General features: G+C 42.1%; 1 protein-coding gene across 33 annotated transcripts in view; it reads right to left on the bottom strand.

Annotated features, from left to right (window-relative positions):
* LOC126203013 (UDP-glycosyltransferase UGT5-like) overlaps positions 1-22,777 on the bottom strand; it is a 972,471-nt gene that overhangs the window by 785,503 nt on the left and 164,191 nt on the right. For 19 of the 33 annotated variants that reach the window (XM_049937220.1, XM_049937221.1, XM_049937216.1 and 16 more), the window contains exons 3-4: positions 8,882-9,462; positions 7,413-7,635 (exon numbers count right to left, since the gene is read on the bottom strand). The exons of the other annotated variants lie outside the window; for them this stretch is intronic. In XM_049937220.1, the coding sequence (XP_049793177.1) occupies positions 7,413-7,635; positions 8,882-9,462 (804 nt within the window). The remainder of the gene's footprint in view (positions 1-7,412; positions 7,636-8,881; positions 9,463-22,777) is intronic. 33 annotated transcript variants of the gene reach the window in all.

The following is a 22,777-nucleotide window of genomic DNA, read 5'->3' on the forward strand; positions in this document are numbered from 1 at the left end:
GGTTGTAGAGAGTTTCAGGGAGAGCATAAGGGAACAATTGACAGGAATGGGGGAAAGAAATACAGTAGAAGAAGAATGGGTAGCTCTGAGGGCTGAAGTAGTGAAGGCAGCAGAGGATCAAGTAGGTAAAAAGACGGGGGCTAGTAGAAATCCTTGGGTAACAGAAGAAATATTCAATTTAATTGATGAAAGGAGAAAATATAAAAATGCAGTAAATGAAGCAGGCAAAAAGGAATACAAACGTTTCAAAAATGAGATCGACAGGAAGTGCAAAATGGTTAAGCAGGGATGGCTAGAGGACAAATGTAAAGATGTAGAGGCTTGTCGCACTAGGGGTAAGATAGATACTGCCTACAGGAAAATTAAAGAGACCTTTGGAGAGAAGAGAACCACTTGTATGAATATCAAGAGCTCAGATGGCAACCCAGTTCCAAGCAAAGAAGGGAAGGCAGAAAGGTGGAAGGAGTATATAGAGGGTTTATACAAGGGCGATGTACTTCAGGACAATATTATGGAAATGGAAGAGGATGTAGATGAAGATGAAATGGGAGATAAGATACTGCATGAAGAGTTTGACAGAGCACTGAAAGACCTGAGTCGAAACAAGGCCCCGGGAGTAGACAACATTTCATTAGAACTACTGATGGCCTTGGGAGAGCCAGTCATGACAAAACACTACCATCTGGTGAGCAAGATGTATGAGACAGGCGAAATACCCTCAGACTTCAAGAAGAATATAATAATTCCAATCCCAAAGAAAGCAGGTGTTGACAGATGTGAAAATTACCTAACTATCAGTTTAATAAGTCACAGCTGCAAAATACTAACGCGAATTCTTTACAGACGAATGGAAAAACTGGTAGAAGCCGACCTCGGGGAAGATCAGTTTGGATTCCGTAGAAATGTTGGAACACGTGAGGCACTACTAACCTTACGACTTATCTTAGAAGAAATATTAAGAAAAGGCAAACCTACGTTTCTACCATTTGCAGACTTAGAGAAAGCTTTTGACCACGTTAACTGGAATACTCTCTTTCAAATTCTGAAGGTGGCAGGGGTAAAATACAGGGAGCGAAAGGCTATTTACAATTTGTACAGAAACCAGATGGCAGTTATAAGAGTCGAGGGGCATGAAAGGGAAGCAGTGGTTGGGAAAGGAGTGAGACAGGGTTGCAGCCTCTCCCCAATGTTATTCAATCTGTATATTGAGCAAGCAGTAATGGAAACAAAAGAAAAATTCGGAGTAGGTATTAAAATCCATGGAGAAGAAATAAAAACGTTGAGGTTCGCCGATAACATTGTAATTCTATCAGAGACAGCAAAGGACTTGGAAGAGCAGTTGAACGGAATGGACAGTGTCTTGAAAGGAGGATATAAGATGAACATCAACAAAAGCAAAACGAGGATAATGGAATGTAGTCGAATTAAGTCGGGTGATGCTGAGGGAATTAGATTAGGAAATGAGACACTTAAAGTAGTAAAGGAGTTTTGCTATTTGGGGAGCAAAATAACTGATGATGGTCGAAGTAGAGAGGATATAAAATGTAGACTGGCAATGGCAAGGAAAGCATTTCTGAAGAAGAGAAATTTGTTAACGTCGAGTATAGATTTAAGTGTCAGGAAGTCGTTTCTGAAAGTATTTGTATGGAGTGTAGCCATGTATGGAAGTGAAACATGGACGATAACTAGTTTGGACAAGAAGAGAATAGAAGCTTTCGAAATGTGGTGCTACAGAAGAATGCAGAAGATTAGATGGGTAGATCACATAACTAATGATGAAGTATTGAATAGAATTGGGGAGAAGAGGAGTATGTGGCACAACTTGATAAAGAGAAGGGACCGGTTAGTAGGACATGTTCTGAGTCATCAAGGGATCACAAATTTAGCATTAGAGGGCAGCGTGGAGGGTAAAAATCGTAGATGGAGACCAAGAGATCAATACACTAAGCAGATTCAGAAGGATGTGGGTTGCAGTAAGTACTGGGAGATGAAGAAGCTTGCACAGGATAGAGTAGCATGGAGAGCTGCATCAGTCCAGTCTCAGGACTGAAGACCACAACGACAACAACAACAACAACAACTGAAATTCACAACAGCAGCTGTTTGAGACGCAGACCAGCTGCCTCTTTCCAACACTATTCCAGTGAAAACATTAGGTACTACTTCTCTGACAGTTTTAGTTATGTCCACGTCGGTATTTCACCGTCTTTTCGTTGTGGAAGTTTGTGAAGTTCCATCAGTGGCTGCTTCTAGGTGTCACCGAACAGTTACGTCTTTACACTGGCGAGGTGCTCACTGAATACTGGATACTTCGTACTGATACGCCTGCTGCTCGTAGCTGATCCTTTGCACAGTTCTTAATTAGCCCCTGGGACTTTACATGTGCACATGGTAACCTTAACTCTCGTTTAACACTCCAAATCTAGCTCTGGCTTTATCCTACCACGAATTTGTCCTTGACCCTCGACTTGTTTCGTGAGGTGACAAATGTGAGTTCCATGCTGGCGTATTTGTTGAGCGCCAAGAGATAGCTGGTTTCCAGTTGTGCTTAAAAGCGTTATCTTCCACAAGTATCATGTTTGCATTTTTGGCTCATCATGTCGGGGGCTGGCTCTTCTTTTTCTTTATAGTATGAGATAACTGAAATATTCTAAGGCCATGATGCCTCCCCCAAAAAGTACATTAATGGGCACTACACAAAGTGCCGTTAACACAATTAAAGTTTCTCATTTTTTGTTTCTTCTACTACACTTTAAAGGAAACATCATATCAACGTCTATTTTTTTTTTATAAACACTCTATCATCGAAGGGTCTTGGTAGTTTCTCATAGACAACCACTTCCTCGTCCCCTGCTCGTAAACACAGCCTATTTGGCTCTGGTGCAGTCACTACAGTCGTGATTACACAAATGGAACGACAGCACTTTCCTCCATCAGGCTCATTATACAATTTTTACACAAATATTTAACAAAATTACATTTTGAATAGGACACAAATACAATAACTAAAATAACCAAACATCACGTAGGGAGCAATCTGATAGGTTTGGACCTTCTTGTATCATTCGATATCGAGCTGTGCTTTATCTATGAACTTATCGATGCCTTCTAATCTTTTCCCTGCTACTCTTAAGTCATCTATGTTCAACGTGACTAGTTCCAAAGGCAACTCAAATCGTATTTCTGAGGTATTGAATTTAGTTTCATATTTTCTCTACAATGTAGTTTCGTGTCTTCATTTGCTACTATATTTCTTCTAGTGTGATTCGCCTGGGGCGTCTTATGAGCCAAAGAAATTGGTTCACATGCCTAATATCGCGAATGGCCCCCGCGAGCATGCAGAAGTTCAGCAACACGATGACGCAAGGACGCGCCTAATGTCTGAAGTAGTGCTGGAGGGAACTGACACCATGAATCCTGCAGGGCTGTTCATAAATCCGTAGGAGTACGAGTGAATGGGGATCTCTTGTAAACAGCACGTTGCAAGGCATCCCAGACACGATCTATAATGTTCATGTCTGGGGAATTTGGTGGCCATCGAAAGTAAACTCAGAAGAGTGTTCCTAGAGCCACGCTGTCGCTATTCTGGACTTGTGGAGTGTCGCATTGTCCTGCTGGAATTGCCCAAGTCCATCGGAGTGCACAATCGACGTGAATGGATGCAGTTGATCAGACAGGATACTTACGTACGTGTCATCTGTCGGAGTCGTATGTCAACGTATTAAGGGTCCCTTATCACCCCAACTGGACACGCCCCACGTTATTAGAGAGCCCCCACCAGCTTAAACAGCCCCCCGGCTGGCATGCAGGGCCCATGGATTCATGACGTTGTCTCCATACCCGTACACGTCCGTCCGCTGGATACAATTTGAAACGAGGCTCGACCGACCAGGCAACATGTTTCCAGTCATCAAGAGTGAAATGTCAAGAGTTGACGGGCCCAGGTGAGGCGTAAAGCTTTGTGTAGTGCAGTCATCAAGGGTACACGACTGGGGCTTCGGCTCCGAAAGCCCATATCGATGATGTTTCGTTGAATGATTCGTACGCTGACACTTGATGATGGCCCAGCATTGAAATATGCAGCAACTTGCGGAAGTGTTGCACTTCTGTCACGTTGAACGATTCTCTTTAGTCGTCGTTGGTCCCGTTCTTGCAGGATCTTTTTCCGGCGGCAGCCATGTCGGATTCCTGATATTCACGGTACACTCGTGAGATGGTCGTTCGGGAAAATCCCCACTTCATCGCTACCTCGGAGGTGATGTGTCCCATCGCTCGTGCGCCGACTGTAACACCACGCTGAAACTCACTTAAATCTTAATATTTGCCATTATAGTAGCAGTAACCGATCTAACAACTGCGCCAGACACTTGTTGTCTTAGATAAGCGTTGCCGGTCACAGCGGCGTATTCTGCCTGTTAACCTTCCCTTTGTATTCGAATACGCATGCCTATACCAGTTCCTTTGGCACTTCAGTGTATACAGTGTGTTACAAAAAGGTACGGCCAAACTTTCAGGAAACATTCCTCACACAAATAAAGAAAAGATGTTATGTGGACATGTGTCCGGAAACGCTTGATTTCCATGTTAGAGCTCATTTTAGTTTCGTCAGTATGTACTGTACTTCCTCGATTCACCGCCAGTTGGCCCAATTGAAGGAAGGTAATGTTGACTTCGGTGCTTGTGTTGACATGCGACTCATTGCTCTACAGTACTAGCATCAAGCACATCAGTACGTAGCATCAAAAGGTTAGTGTTCATCACGAACGTGGTTTTTCAGTCAGTGCAATGTTTACAAATGCGGAGTTGGCAGATGCCCATTTGATGTATGGATTAGCACGGGGCAATAGCCGTGGCGCGGTACGATTCTATCGAGACAGATTTCCAGAATGAAGGTGTCCCGACAGGAAGACGTTCGAAACATCCCAGCCTATGACTCGCGACTGGGGAAGACCTAGAACGACGAGGACACCTGCAATGGACGAGGCAATTCTTCGTGCAGTTGACGATAACCCTAGTGTCAGCGTCAGAGAAGGTGCTGCTGTACAAGGTAACGTTGACCACGTCACTGTATGGAGAATGCTACGGGAGAACCAGTTGTTTCCGTACCGTGTACAGCGTGTGTAGCCGGCCGGTGTGGCCGAGGGGTTCTAGGCGCTTCAGTCTGGACCCGCGCGACCGCTACGGTCGCAGGTTCGAATCCTGCCTCGGGCATGGATGTGTGTGATGTCGTTAGGTTAGGTTTAAGTAGTTCTAAGTTCTAGGGGACTGATGACCACAGAAGTTGAGTCCCATAGTTCTCAGAGCCATTTGAACCATTTAAACACCGTATGTAGGCACTATCAGCAGCTGATTGGCCTCCACGGGTACACTTCTGCGAATGGTTAATCCAACAATGTGTCAATCCTCATTTCAGTGCAAATGTTCTCTTTACGGATGAGGCTTCATTTCAACGTGATCAAATTGTAAATTTTGACAATCAACATCTGTGGGCTGACGAGAATCCGCACGAAATTGTGTAATCACGTCATTAACACAGATTTTCTGTGAACGTTTGGGCAGGCATTGTTGGTGATGTCTTGATTGGGCCCCACGTTCTTCCACCTACGCTCAGTGGAGCACGTTATCATGATTTCATACCGGATACTCTACCTGTGCTGCTAGAACATGTGCCTTTACAAGTACGACACAACATGTGGTTCGTTTCTGGACCGTCTTGTGTGTAAGATGAAAAGATATAGTAGCAAATGTAGACATCAACTAAGATTGTAGTGAGGAAGTGGAAAAGAAAATCAGTACCTCAGAATAATGTGTTAGAATATGTAACTAATATTCCGCTAACTAAGAATGAGAATTTTGATTTGTATAAATCTCATGCGTATGTTCAAGAGGACTGTGAAATGAGGTTATTACAAAACACTCATATACGTGGTAATCGTATTAAGAAAATAATTTCGTCAAACAGAAGTCTATGGAGACAGTTAAGTACTAATGAATGATAAATGAAAATCAAACTGGTGCTTTTCATTTATTATAATGTTGTTCTACCAAGAACCGACGGAAGATTCTGTTAATATACTAATGAATGGTTGTATGTAGTACCTAATATGAAAGACTTCACAATTTTGTGTAACACATATCCATATTGGATCTGTGTCCTTTACAATTCTTCGGATATCTGTTTGAAGAAATTATTTTCTTAATTGCTAGTCGTGTAGAACCAGGGACTGTGAGTTCCTGGAGCTTGTTTACAGCCGCACCTCCTGGTGAACAGTCGCCGACCATGCCGCCGCTTGCTCCAAGTTGGACGCAGCATGGATTCTGGTTGTCATTTTGGCCGCCGGTGGTATTTTATTTTCCACCTACCGGGCTTATCTACCGAGTATTCTCCTACCCGCCACCTGGGGACGCGCCCTTTTGTTGTGCTATCTCAACTGAGTCGCTTATGCTAATGCCTTCGACTCTACTGTGGGCAATGGTCTGTATTCTCTCATTCGCCATTCCCTGAATGAAAAATGCATGTAGCAGTGGAAGAACTAACTCCACTGCACCTTTTAATTGCTCTCTAGAATGAGATGATAATTAAATCAAGACCCTAAGCTGCCGACAGGCGTTGATATACATCAAAGGGGACAGTTGAAAACGTGCTAAGCTTCCGAAAGGGTCTTGATTTAATTATCATTTCATTCTGGACAGCTACACGGCCACCGGTGGTATCTGCTTTCGGACATTCGTGTATGCTCTCTTTCTGTTGCCTTATGGCAACTCTGAACGGTTTGGATACCGGGTACCTTTTGGGGAGAAATAATTGTTTTCTTCGTGATACAGTCTTGTTCCATTAATTTCTGTAGCACACAGTCTGGTGGAAATCTACAATAATCCTAGTCCACACCCAGTTTATATCGAAACAAAAGTTATTTTTGAAGAAATGTCAATCTTCCCCCCCCCCCCCCCCCAATTCCAACCTCCTCGTCCATCTTCTTCTCCCATAACGACCCTTTTCCCCTTTTCGTGCTGTCCACTGCCATGCCGCTTGATGCTGCAGCCTCAGACAAAGGAACAGAATTTAGTGCTTCCTTTTTTTTATTCGCCAGTCTCGTGACTGGTTTGATTCGGTCCTCCACGAATTCCTCAAAACTCTTCATTCCTGGACTACTACTTGCCCCCTGCGTCCTCAACAATTTATTGGATACATTCCGATCTCTGACTTCCCCCACAGTTTTTTACCCCCCGCAGTGCCCCCAAATACCGTGGACGTCCCATCATGCTGCCCCTTCTTCCAATCAATGTTTTCAGAATTTTTGTAGACGTATAAATAAGAAATACACTTACAGAAGCTGACACGCCCACCGCCGCTTGTTTCTTGTGTCGCCGTTCGGTTTTAAGAGTTTGTGTGATGGAGACGCGGCACTCACCCAGTATGTCGGACTGCGGCAGCCACTTGCCGGTCTTCACGTTGGGCGGTTGACCGGGCAGGGACTCTGTCTCCCATTTCCACAGGACTCGCTGCTTCAGCCGCGAAAACACCTTCAGGAAGGCGGACCGCTTCTCCTCAGGCCAGTGGGCACTTTGTACGTTAGAGCCCATACTGAAGTATATCGCCCCGTCTGTGGCCTCGTCCAAAAACTTCTGTATGTCCTGCGGAAGAAGGAAAAGCTATTTCAACAGGATATCTATATATTTTTCACAACTAATGGATAGGTACACGTTTACTTGTTGGACGAATTAATATTAACTGCACTCATACCCGTGGTGGTGCGTTACGTGTGATATACATGGCCGTCACATCTGTAGAGGACAAGGGGTTATTTTTAGGAAATACGGTGCGAAATTGTGATTTAGTGTGTTTCAGTGGGCGATGCGCCAGCCTCATCTTTTGCACCTACGAAGTTGAATTGTATTTTGATGTGCTGATAAACTAACAAACACATGGAACGCCAGAATGTGTATTTAATAAGCAAGGTCTTAATTGATTATCACGTAATAGAGTTTCATAAATAGTTCTGACGTTGGTTTTGGCTACATTTCGTGCTAAATAAGTATAAAGTGCGGTCACATAACCCCACAGTTTGGATTAGGAACGCATTTGTTAATGTTGCACTTCAACACCATCAGGCCACAGAAATGCGGAAAACAGGAGGGTTGAAAAAGCATCAGTACCATTTGCCAATTCGGATCATATTCAAACTTTGTTAATTGGGTTTAAAAGGGAGACAAAAGTTGCGGTCGTTCTGCACTCCAAAGGGGTGCAGTCAATCGGATTTATTCTATGAGAGTAACATAATGCCATAGGAGCAACAACGTATATGACATAATCTGCTACTAAAAAATCATCCATAAAAGCCGAAATTGTACAATCGTGCAGCAAATAAAGAGAATGGCAACTGAAGGCTTCAAGAAATATTTAAAAAAGAATTCCGCACTCTCTATTAAGATACAGACGAAAACGAATTAGGCACACAAACCGTTGCCGAAAACGAGCAAAGGACTCTGTTAAAAAAAAAACCGTAGCTAAAAGGGTAAAGTTTCCTCATATTAACCAATGTATACTTTAGCAAAAATTTTACTGTTTGGAGATTTCTTTCTACTATGCGCACCAGTCTTAAATAATCATACAGATTTTTAATAATTGAAAAGACATCCCGCAAGTGCAACCAAATGATCTACGTAGAACTGTTCCGTGTATGAAGCAAGTAAATGCGTATGGACTTAGAAGTATTTCAGTAAGAAGGATTTAAGCCAGAAGGAGTGACAGAGGGCACACATTTTATTGAAGTATTGTAAGAGAAAGCTAATCAACAGAGAATGTATACAATGGCTAAAATTATAAAAATTCATGAAACGACATATCCAGATCCGTTAAGTTACTGTCATCATGGCTTACCTGGGGCAGCTTCTTTGGTTGCCTGACATGCAGTCCACCAACTTCCACCATGCTCGGTACAAGTGGACGAGGACATCCGTGGGTGAAGTGATAATTAACCAGGAGAAGCGACGTCTGTCTTTCGATTTCGGACAGTGAAGGTAGTGACGGATCCTTCAGATACGTCTGTAAAATTGAATCCAGCCTCGGCAGATACAGAAACTGTCGGGCGATTTTTCCTCCTACCCCAACAAGTGTATTCTGAAGTCTCTCGAGAAAACTCATGTGCGTGCCTAGCTCGAGGAATGGATTCGGCACGTAAGAATACGGGGTCGGATTTCCCACCATGTCGGCCATCCAGTCCGTTCCCGCGAAGGTAGACAGGACGATCACAGGTGCTTTAAAACCATGAGCGTATCCGTGTAGGCATTCTGTGAAGATATTCTCCAAAACAATGACGTCAAATTTTTTGCCCGACTTGTGCAACTTCTGTACATTTTCGTCTTTGAGAAATCCGTGACACGTTTTTTCAGCAAACTCTAAGAACTGTTTCATCAAGTCCAAGACTCCCGTCCCCACCTCTTCGAATACGTTGAGATCGCCTGAAAAGAAAAAGACACAATGGGCTGAAGTGCGTCGCTTGTGCAACCAGGCGAGATGTCTAGTTTGAAAAACGACCAAGTGCTCCGTTGTTAAAACTCTAATTCCTTACAAGTAGTGGGCTCTACTCATACTCCCTGCAAGTTCACTTTGATACACTACTGGCCATTAAAATTGCTACACCACGAAGATGACGTGCTACAGACGCGAAATTTAACCGACAGGAAGAAGATGCTGTGATATGCAAATCATTAGCTTTTCAGAGCATTCACACAAGGTTTGCGCCGGTGGCGACACCTACAACGTGCTGACCTGAGGAAAGTTTCCAACCGATTTCTCAAACACAAACAGCAGTTGACCGACGTTGCCTGGTGAAACGTTGTTGTGATACCTCGTCTAAGGAGGAGAAATGCGTACCATCACGTTTGCGACTTTGATAAAGGTCGGATTGTAGCCTATCGCAATTGCGGTTTATCGTGTCGTGACATTGCTGCTCGCGTTGGTCGAGATCCGATGACTGTTAGGAGAATATGAAATCGGTGATGTGCTACAGACGCGAAATTTAACAGACAGGAAGAAGATGCTGTGATATGCAAACGATTATCTTTTCAGAGCATTCACACAAGGTTGGAGCCGGTGGCGACACCTACAACGTCCTGACATGTGGAAAGTTTCCAACCGATTTCTCATACACAAACAGCAATTGACCGGCGTTGCCTGGTGAAACGTTCTTGTGATGGCTCGTGTAACGAGGAGAAATGCGTACCATCACGTTTCCGACTTTGATAAATATCGGATTGTAGCCTATCGCGATTGCGGTTTATCGTATCGTGACATTACTGTTCGCGTTGATCGAGATCCAATGACTGTTAGCAGAATATGGAATCGGTGGGTTCAGGAGGGTAACACGGAACACCGTGCTGGATCCCAACGGCCTCGTATCACTAGCAGTCGAGATGACAGGCATCTTATCCGCGTGGCTGTAACGGATGGGGCAGCCACGTATCGATCCCTGAGTCAACAGATGGGGACGTTTGCAAGACAACAACCATCTGCACGAACAGTTCGACGACGTTTGCAGCAGCATGGACTATCATCTCGGAGACCACGGCTGCGGTTACCCTTGACGCTGCATCACAGACTGGAGCGCCTGCGATGGTGTACTCGACGACGAACCTGGGTGCACGAATGGCAAAACGTCATTTTTTCGGATGAATCCAGATTCTGTTTACAGCATCATGATCGTCGCATCCGTGTTTGGCGACATCGAAGTGAACGCACATTGGAAGCGTGCATTCGTCATCGCCATACTGGCGTATCACCCGGCGTGATGGTATGGGGTGCCACTGGTTACACGTCTCGGTCACCTCTTGTTCGCATTGGCGGCACTTTGAACAGTGGACGATACATTTCAGTTGTGTTGCGACCCGTGACTCTACCCTTCATTCGATCCCTCCGAAAACCTACATTTCAACTGGCTAATTCACGACCGCATGTTTCAGGTCCTGTACGGGCTTTCCTGAACACAGAAAATGTTCGACTGCTGCCCTGGTCAGCACATCGTCCAGATCTCTCACCAATTGAAAACGTCTGGTCCATTGTGGCCGAGCAACTGGCTCGTCACGATACGCCAGTCACTACTCCTGATGAACTGTCATATCGTGTTGAAGCTGCATGGGCAGCTGTACCTGTACACGTCATCCAAGCTCTGTTTGACTCAATACCCAGGCGTATCAAGGACGTTATTACAGCCAGAGGTGGTTATTTCGGGTACTGATTTTTCAGGATCTATGCACCCAAATTGCGTGAAAATGTAATCACATATCAGTTGTAGTAAAATATATTTGTCCAATGAATACGCGTTTATCATCTGCATTTTTTCTTGGTGTAGCAATTTTAATGGCCAGTAGTGTAAATAACTCTCCAGCCAATTTACCACCCAGATTAACATAATTGTACGGTAATGTGTTAAGGCATTAATATTAGTTGTTGCTGATACAACTGTCTTGGTACCTGTAACTTCCAGGGTTCCTTCCACATGCATTTCCGGTTCAAATCCGGATTGGGAGTTGAAAACAAATTCCTTACTGAACGATGGAATAAGTTTGTTTATCTGAGCTACAAATTTTAGAGCCCATTCCATTCATTAATCATTGTTTTGTAGATCTAAATGGTGTGAATCCTCAACTTGACGCTTTGTTTGAAATTTCTTTATTACGTCTTGTAATTCTGTAGCACTGTTTTAATTTATGCTTGCCTTGAAATCACGATAATCTATTTCGCGTGCAGTTTGATGTGTATAACGTAGTAGCCTATAATCATGCACATCCTGTAAATTGTATCGAGCATGCTTGAAACGCACAAACACCTGTTTTTGTAACATGTGCGCTTGCGTTCCCTTGAATATCCGTAATTTTTCTTATGCACTTCGCCATCGTGTCTCTGCGGACTTGCTCGGAAATTATTCATCATTGCTTTTTAATTATGCTCCGGATGATCTGCCACGTACGTAATAATGTTTAGTACCCGCTCCCCCGACAACCATCGACGTTTACTACGTTTCCCTGGAGACGGGATTTGTGGCTCCCTCTCCAACAAGGACGGTGAACTACATGGCTCGACGCCTGTTTCAGTATTACTTTGACTTGTTAGGCAGGAATCGTCATCACAGAACTCCTCATGTACAGTTGTAACACCATAATTCTAATGCTGTACTGATTTATTTTGCTTTTGTTTTGTTTAATGCTACATCGTTGATCTTCTGTAAATGTGTTTCATTGAATCGATAACATAACATTGTATACTGCTTTCGTTATACAAACTTTGATGTCATGGTTTGGTTCTATGCTGTGTAGCATATCTTTCATTTAAACTCTTTGTCCCATTTGGAGGGAACAAAACTTACTGTATATAATTGTAATTTTGTGTGAATAATTTTTTGTAGAAATGTCAATATGTGTAAATATTTTGTTTTATTTAATGTATTTGGTTGCTGTTATGTAAACTGCTGATCCTCACTTAGGGTTCTTAGTTTGTATGTAAAAGGTGTAGTGGTTCCCCTCGGGAACGGAACTGTGTAGCGCGCGCAAATTGTGGTTGGCCTAGGTAGGAAAGGTGGAACTGATAGCCAGTCGGGGACGAGCCACCAGTCCGTGCACTGCCATTGTGCTGGTTCCGAGAGAGGCTTTTCCTGCTTCTTTCCAAGGCCTCGGATGGATGGATAAATAGCTGGAACTATTCTGGAATTTGTATCTATCATCGCCACCAAGAAATGACAGAGTCCAGCACTTCTGCCTGCAATTCCACCTACCAACATGCAGTTGCCACCACATTGCGCAATCATTGCAACGTAATACTATAATGATGTACAGTGAAGGATCAGCTTAATGGATGTGCTAATGTGCTGAAATATAAGGTAATTTATATCTGAATTTATGTACCTCCTCATCATAACACCTCTCAGGGTCCTCTCCGTTTGAACTAAAGTGATTACCGAGTGTCCTTACTGAAAGTACATTAAAGCCCAGTTTTCTAATTAATGCCCCTTGAACATAGCAAAGAGAAAGTTAAAGTTAATATGGCAAGAAAGTGAGTTAAAGTTAATGATGCTTGCTGAAATAATTTTCCTAGTAAAACTGCTTATTAATGTGTTGTTGCCAACTTCAAATTAAAATTTCTCAAGACTGAGGCTTATAAAGTTTTGCTTGGTAAATGATCACATTACTGCCTGTTGTTAATCGCGGAAAGTGAGTCAGTATCTTACATAAATGTTAATTTTATGTCTCACGGTAGTAAAAGTGGAAAACTGCGTAGTAGGAAATTATATGTTCATGATTACTAAGTGTTTGTCTCTCTTGTGTATTATAAGTGCATATTAACAGTATAACAGGATCCACAGTTTGTCTAGTGTGCTAATACTAGGTAACAAATAACGGAAAGATCTCTATTTATGAAAACCATAATCTATTTATTAGAAAGACAGTGATAAGTAACCTGTCAGTGAATTTCAACTAACTTTCATTTTAAATAGTAAAGTATTTAACTGAGAGAGACTTAACCTAAAAGCCCGCATCCCGTGGTCGTGCGGTAGCGTTCTCGCTTCCCACGCCCGGGTTCCCGGGTTCGATTCCCGGCGGGGTCAGGGATTTTCTCTGCCTCGTGATGGCTGGGTGTTGTGTGCTGTCCTTAGGTTAGTTAGGTTTAAGTAGTTCTAAGTTCTAGGGGACTTATGACCACAGCAGTTGAGTCCCATAGTGCTCAGAGCCATTTGAACCATTTTGAACTTAACCTAAACCTATGTCCAATTTATGATCCTAGAGGGAATGTTAATGGTAGTGTTATAAAGACCACTCAGTTTGTGTAAGCCCTGAAAGTGATAGTGTTTTTCTGTACCTGTTATAATTTTGCAAATAGTTTGTGCTGCTCTAACTGTTAGTTTCAATCTTACCGTAAACATATGTATGTGTCGGAGTTCACTGCACTCGCGTGTGACAAAGTATAGGGTGTGTTTATCCATTAAAGTTACTAATAACTATTTTCTTGAACGAGAATGTTAATCATTCTCTTGCTTAGTTAGGCTGGCGAGCGTTTTCGTTATCCGTTAAACAGTGCAGATAGGCAATATTTTGTTTGTCACTGTTTAAATATTTATGTAATTCTGACTTTCATTTCCGATAAGCCACCTCCGTTAGGAACAACACGGTCAACATAACAAAATTCCTCTCAGAGGGTAACACTGCTCTGTTGCTTTATACCATAATTGCTATAACAAAATAGTTTTATTTCACAACCTGTTTCCAGCTTTAAGGTTATGGTACAGTAGTAGCAGACAGGAGTGTTATACAGTGTCTGCACACTCGAGCATATACGACATGATACAGCCCACTGTCTCATGTTGCAGACCGATAGCGTTTCATCTTCCACTTCTTTCTCACTCTGCGAAATTCCTTGTGTTCGTTTCTGACGAAATGTCAACTGCGGTAACAGTTGCTGTAGAAATAATGCAAATTTCTGGCCTGCAGCCGCATAAATTCAGCTTCTTCTTCTAATATTTCGGCTGAATACCGTCCAGTCATCTTCAGAGTGAGCCGAGGTGACTGACGCGCCGGCATTTGCTCCGTCCTTTTACACTGCGTATGCGGCCAAAGATACACAAGGCGCCAGAGACGTTCACAGGCGTCAGAGCGGTGTAACATATGCAATGGAAATTAAATCTATGGCTGCGCAGTCGATCCACACGGTGATATCGCTGTGCCACGGAGAGCTGCACCGTCGCGACGCCTTTGTGATTTTATTACAGAAATTTCCGGATTAAAAGGACGGAGCAACTGCTGGCTCAAACTGAATATGGCTGGACGGTGTTCAGCCGAAATATTAGAAGAAGAAGCTGAATTTATGCGGCTGCACACCCGAAATTTTATGGAACAGTCTTTGCCGTTGAAGATACACATCAAATAATGCAATGTTTGATTTGTTTATCGTTGCCATTGCTTTGCTTAGTATCAACACCACTAGCACTGTAGTACTGTTGTGAGTTACTAGTCGAGTAATGAGCTCAACTATGCTCCTTAGCCTCACGCTGTGCTCACCACTGGATACACCCAGTCCCACCCCCTGTCAGCACTAGAAGCCAATATTGTGGTTGCGAGGTAGACAGTACGTGGGGCATCGAATGCCGTAAACACCATTGGCTGTTTGAGATATCACACATAAGATGCTCCTTGTCAGTATTTTACCTAACTCACTCAGCTTTGCCCTTTTCTGCAATTCATTTAGAAAAATATTTGTTTCAAATACAGTACCTGAAATTCTGGATCATTAGTAAATCTCATCTCCCCCTCTCCCCTTCTCCCCCTCTCCCCCTCTCACCAACTCACCCTGTCCCTCTCTCACCCTCTCATCCTCTCACCCTCTCACCCTCTCCCTCTCACCCTCTCTCTCTCACACACTCTCTCTCACCCTCTCTCACCCTCTCTCACCCTCTCTCAACCTCTCTCAACCTCTTTCAACCTCTCTCTCACCCTCTCTCACCCTCTCTTACCCTCTCTCCCTCTCTCCACACACACATAGACACCCATACACACATATTAACATTCATAAATCTTTGTTTTGTACATCTAAAATAAGTTTCTGTAGAATACTAAGTGTATTTAAAATTCTACAACATAAGTAAATACCATTGCTTTATTGCCATTTTTGGTTCACTCTTTCTCTACTTTCAACGATAGGGAACCTTTAAGTACGCGTAGTTCGTATAACCAAGATTTCACACATACACTAACGATGTTGCACTGATATTAACATGTACAAGAGCGTACACTTATCAAATATAGTTTTGTGTAGTTGGTATCTGAAATGATACATTGAATCTGAAAGACACGTCAAACAAATAAGTAAATATATTGGTACCACTACAGTACTTAAAAGTCTAAAGCATCTGGTAAAATACCATATATATAAAAGAAAGTCATGTTAGTTACACTATTTATAACTCAAGAACGGCTGGACCGATTTGGCTGGAAATTGGTGGAGAGGTAGCTTCGAACCAGGAGACGGACATAGGATACTTTTTATCCCGTTCGACCGCTGTAAAAAGTGGTATAACAAAAACGCATCTGGCATGGAATAACAAAACGCAAATGTCAGCTAAACATCACTATAAAACGTGGTATAACAAAAACGCATCTGACATGGAATAATAAAACGCAAATCACAGCTGAAAGTCTATGGTTCAGTATCAGTATACATAATTAACTAAAAATTTAAAGAGATAATTTGTATTTTCTTTGAATCATCATTAACAATGCCGCGACCAAGACGATCGAATATTTCTCGACAAAGGCGTAATGCAAGAAGGACACAAAACATTGCGAATGAAAGGACTGAAGAAGAACAACAAATTGCCCGTGAAGAGCGCCGCGTTAGTGTGGCTGGGGTCGACTTCGTGCTTCTCAATCACAAGAGCAAAGTGAGGCAGCCCGTGAAACGGCTCGGTTGGAAATGCGAATTCGTCGAGCGAACAACAGAGATCAACATGTAGATAATTTTCGACGCACGAAAAGAGATTTATCGCTTGATGATTTGAATCGAGCATCGTTTGGATACGATTCCAGCACGGATTACTGCTTGCATCCTTGCGTTTGCATTGGGCCGATGGACGTTGTTTGCGAGTATTGTGGCGCATTGAAGTTTTGCGGAGAAACGCACGGATTGTGCTGCCTTAATGGGAAAGTGAAATGCCATTACTGACTCCGCCACCTGAGCTATTGCATTCATTGCTTTGTGGCGAAACACCCGAATCACGTCATTTTCTTGCAACACCCAAAAATACAATAGTTGTTTCCAATTGACCTCATTTGGGGCAGACAGTATCGAAGAACGAGGATTTCATCCGACATTCAAGGTATTTATTTATTTATTTTTGTACTTACACACAATATAGTAGAGGAATAACTTACTATACTTATTCGTACGTATTATGTTTGCTAATTCTAAAAAAAAAGTTTATAAATCAGTAATATTTTATTTTGTAGATACAAGGACAGATTCGCCATCGAATTGGATCATTGCTACCTCTCGAAGATGCACAGCATAAATTTTTACGAATATACTTCATGGGCAACATGGAAGAGCAACTTGATCGACGTCAAGAGATCAATGCAGCAATGAAAAGAGCAACTCTTCAAGATTTGCAGCAACTACTTCATGAACATCATGCGTTGGTCAGGCTGTTCAAGAGTACTTTAGAGCGAATGCCAAATGATGACTACAAAGTCGTGATCAGAGCAGATAAACGACCATCTGGAACACACGAACGCACATTTAACGCTCCAACAATAGATGAAGTTGCCATCCTGATTGTTGGTGAACACTTGGAAACACGCGATATTGTGCTTACACGTCGCGATACTGGGCCACTGCAACGAATATCTGAAACACATCGTTCATATGACACGTTGCAATACCCGCTGATGTTTTGGCAAGGAGAAGTTGGATATTGTTTCAATATAAAAATGATAAATAAATTGAATGATGAGTATCAATATCATAGTTCAACATGACGTGCATTTTACATTGTTTGGTTTTGTTTTACAATAAAAGACCAATTTCACTGCTTATTACCAGGAAACGATTAGGAGTTGTTGTGTAGATAAAATTGGACAAACGACTGGCAGCCGATTTTAAATAATTTAGCTTCACCCCTTTACAATTATTAGTGATCGGATTAGGTAGTGCAATTTGGAGTGAATGACCTCAAACATTATGCTTAATATGGATAAGACACGAGACTGCGGGAATCTTATTTTTCAACAGTATAACTTTTTGATGTGACAATATTTACAGTTACTCTTACATATGGGAAAATCCTTTTTAAAATAAAATATGTTGTCATTTTCAACCAACGTAAAAAAGAGGTTACTCAATTCAAAAGTTTATATTTTTTTAAAATATTTGTTCATGGTTTACTCAGAAACTACTGGGCCAATTGAAATGCTTCTTTTTTGTTGGATCAAATGTACCTTAAGGGTAGTTTCATAAAAAAATCATGACTATCAAACCAGGATCTTCGGAGATGATGAGGGAAACAACTTCTGAAATTACAGCGAATATCATATTTCTCGCTGTCTAGCAGTTGAATTAGCCTTAAAGAACTGGTTCGGAATAATGAACCACTAGCTTTAGTTGTGCTATTTTTGGCTAAATGACCACTTTGCTGTTTAGCAGTAGAATCGGCCTTGAACCGTTAGGTAGCAGGTAATAGACCTATTAGTCACTGAAGTCCAAAAAGTGGACCACTCTTCCTAAAATGTATGTTGTTTCATCGATAGATCGCTAGCGCGGTTGCGGTATTGTGATCCATATGCAATCAAAAAAACTTTGCGCGGTCTGAGCCAAAAGACAGAAAAACAACTCCTGAGGATCTACAAGGTGGACGATTTAAACATACAAAAAATAGTAATAATAATAATATATTAGTAAAAGTTAGCCAAACCGCCCGCCAACTAAACAATATACTCTATCGGAACAATGTTTACGTGGTCACTGTATTCACCTACAGTCAATAAAAAGGCTATGCGCGATCTTCGTCTAACGCCTTTTTTTTTTTTTTTTTTTTTTTACAATATGAATATATTATGTTCAAATTATAGAGTAACAACAATATAATTTCGAAAATTAACACAAAATTTAATACTTTTTAAATGTAATGCCAGGATTACAAGTTACTCATATGTCGGTGCATACTAAGCTTATCCACCAAAGTACTGCAAATAAAATTCTGGGACTGCAAGTCATATCCGTATTAAGCTCACGTATCTAAATCTTGCGAAATTGCACTACCTAATCCGATCATTGATAATTATGCTAAAGGTTTACATACGAAATAATAAATCCATTGTTTTAATTTCAGGTGAAGAAAGTACAAAGAAAGTTAGCTCGATGAATTATCACGCATATCGTTTGATGATTCGTCAAAATGCTGACAACTATTTGCTGCGGTTTCGTAGATTGTTTCAGCAGTATTGTGTCGACATGTACGTCAAAACAGAAATGGAGCGTTTAACTTTCATTCGGTTAAACCAAGCGAAACTGCGTTCTTTGGAGTATATCCATTTACGTCATGCTATTGGTACTGAAGGAAATGCAGCTAATATTGTTCGATTAACTATTCTGCCGGCGAAGTACATAGGTAGTCCACGTCGTATGCATGAATATGCGCAAGATGCAATGACATATGTTCGCATTACGGTCGGCCAGATCTCTTTATTGCTTTTACCTGAAATCCAAAACGGACAGAAATCGTTCAATTGCTAATTCCCGGACAAACATCAAGTGATCGACACATCACAGCTCGCGTATTCGGGCAAAAAATGCGGTCCCTGATGAACTACATTGTTGAACAACGCGTCTTTGGAGATACACGATGCTGGATGTATTCAATCGAATGGCAAAAACGAGTCCTGCCGCACGCACACGATCTTATTTGGTTAGTGGAAAGAATTCAACCAGACCAAATAGGTGATATCATACGTGCGGAGATTCCCAATCACGAAGCCGATGCCGGCCGATGTGGCCGAGCGGTTCTAGGCGCTTCAGTCTGGAACCGGGCGACCGCTGCGGGCGCAGGTTCGAATCCTGCCTCGGGCATGGATGTGTGTGATGTCCTTAGGTTAGTTAGGTTTAAGTGGTTCTGAGTTCTAGGGGACTGATGACCTCAGATGTTAAGTCCGATAGTGCTCAGAGCCATTTGAACCATTTTGAACGAAGCCGATCCAAACCAACATGATGTTGTAATTACAAATATGATTCATGGACCGAGTGTCGCCATCTATCTCCAGTCACCTTGCATGGTCGATGGAAAGTGTTCAAAACGATATCCACGGAAATTAACGGCGGAGACCGTCACTGGCAAAGATGGTCGTCCACTCCACCGGCGTCGATCACCCGATGATAACGGTCCAACTATCACAACAAAAGTGAAAAGAATGGATTTCGTTGTCGACAACAGTTGGATTGTTCCATAGTCGCCACTTATTTCCAAAACGTACAAGACACATTGCAACGTTGAGTATCGCAATTCAGTAAAGTCCATAAAACAAATTTGCAAATATGTTACGAAAGGCAGCGATATGGCGGTTTTTGGCATCCAGTCCTCCAATACCAACGATGAAATTGCGCGATGTCAGATTGGTCGTTGTGTGAACTGCAATGAGGCGATTTGGCATATATTCGCATTCCCTATTCACGAACGTCACCCTACTGTTGTGCATTTGGCAGTGCATCTGGAGAATGGTCAATGAGTATATTTCAAGGCTTCGAATGTTGTTCAACGTGCTGAAACAAAATGGTTCAAATGGCTCTGAGCACTATGGGACTTATCTTCTGAGGTCATCAGTCCCCTAGAACTTGAAACTACTCAAACCTAACTAACCTAAGGACATCACACACATCCATGCCCGAGGCAGGATTCGAACCTGCGACCGTAGCGGCCGCGCGGTTCTAGACTGTAGCGCCTAGAACCGCTCGGCCACCCCGGCCGGCTGCTGAAACAACTCCAGCGACAACACTGACCAGTTTCTTTGCGATCTGCCAAAGCGATCAGTTTGCACGAACTCTGCTTTACTCGGAGATGCCACTTCATTACACATGGAATGCTTCATCGAAGAATATTCAACGGCGGAAGCAAGGCCATGCGGTTCCTGGTTATCCGGATGTGCGTTCAACTGATGCTCTTGTTCGTAAGTATTCAGTTCATCCAAAGCATGATGGATGCTTCTATTTGCGGTTGTTGCTGGTAAATGTGCGTGGGCCAACGTCATTTGAGACACCACCGACTGTAAATGGTATAATACGTGCCTGGCCTACCGCCGCACAATTTACGCCTAAAAGTTGGCTCCGTAGTAATCATGCTTTGAAACATAAACCAACCAAAACTGTGCAACGGTACGCGTTTGGTGGTAAGTAAATTGATGAACAATGTTATTTACGCGACGATACTCAAAGGAAAATTCGAAGATGAGGAAGTTCTCATTCCGAGGATCCCGGTGATCCCAACTAATGTGTCGTTTGAATTTAAAAGACTTCAATTTCCGATTCGTCTTGCATTCGCCATGACCATTAACAAATCACAAGGCCAGTCCTTGAAAGTTTGTGGTTTAAATCTGTAATATCCATGTTTCTCCCATGGTCAATTATATGTCGCATGTTCACGAGTCGGAAGACCGTCTGCGTTGTTTGTTCTTGCGCCCGATAATAAAACAAAAAATGTTGTGTATCACAAGGTACTTAATTGAAGAGTGGAAGCTATGCACCAAAAAACATAAAGAATAAAGAATCATTAAAATATTTAATTTTTTTATTTGTATTTCCTAATAAAAAATTGAACTTAACATCCAAAATCTGATTATTTATTGGCTTTAAGGCGGAACAAAGTTCGCCGGGTCAGCTAGTGTAAAGATATTGATAGTACAGTATTTCCACATCTTTTATTATAACCTGCTAGAAAAACTTCATGGTGAAATTAATTTTCACATGATGTATCACTGCCAAGTGACATAGCTAGATGAAACTTCGACCATACATGGAGAGAACTGGTACAGAAAACTCACACAACTGAATGAGACGAAACGAAATGTCACTTTTATTCAAAGACTATAACTACATTGAAGTCATATAATTGGAAGGAGAAACAGCATTGGTCGTATTTTGTTTTTGTTTTTGTTTTTGTTTTACTATCCGCAAAATCGATTTTCGGTCACTTAGTGACCATCCTCAGTGCTAGAAGTTAAAAATTTCACATAACGATCAGAGAGTATAAAACAGAAAATCACAACTACACCCGCGTATGAACATAACAGTTGGTAGGAACATACCTGTAATATACAATTAAAATTGGTAGGCACTGATATCAACAAGCTTAGAGCGATCACATAAACTGAGGCCACTGTTTACATGCACCTGTTCAGCAGACCTCGGTGTGACAGGGCTTGGAACGCCCTCTATGTGACATGTGTCACGTGAAGACTTAATATTACTGGTTTTGCGAGATATTAACATGAAACAACTCTTGTTCATTTGTGAATCATGAAGTAATTCAAATTTACTCCTTAGTCTTAACGTAACATTTTACGTAAATCACGAACGTTGTACTTCTAACTTCCCACGCCGGATGGTGGGTATTATGTTTTTTAAAAACCTGCGTTATACCTCAGGTCTGAAGACCACAACAACAACATTACCCCTGCAGATGGAGAATGGCCAATGTATGTCAATTCTCAAGACAGGCAAACACCTCAAAGAGCCAAGGAGCTATAGAGACCTATAAACCTATAATCAACATTGGGAAAAATGCTTGAAAGAATATTATCGGCAAGAATTCGACCACCATTGTTGGACATCAGTATCATGACGAACAATTCGCATATCAAGAGGAACTTTCAGCAGAGATGTAACTCCTCAGCATTTCGGAATACCTGGCTTGTAATACGAATTTCTCAAAGTTCACAGCTGCTACAGCCCTTCACAGAGAGGAAGTGTGAAGAGACAGTTCCTCACAAAACCGAAAGACAATACAGAGCTGCCGGAGTGCTGTACAAAAATCATAGCTGTTTAACGGAAAGAAGGTTTTATATAGAAATTAGTGGAAAAATATCGGACAGCAAGACACAATCCGAAGGAATTCTGCAATATTCGGTACTTTCGCCCGTGCTGTTCGCCATCTACACTGGCGTCCAAAACTGAAGCAACAAACCGTTGCTTCCCCACCCTGAGTCTAATCCACAATATAATCGTACAGATACCCGTACGATCGTGTTCTGC

The sequence above is a fragment of the Schistocerca nitens genome, chromosome 9, assembly GCF_023898315.1.
Source record: "Schistocerca nitens isolate TAMUIC-IGC-003100 chromosome 9, iqSchNite1.1, whole genome shotgun sequence".
NCBI lineage: Eukaryota > Metazoa > Arthropoda > Insecta > Orthoptera > Acrididae > Schistocerca > Schistocerca nitens.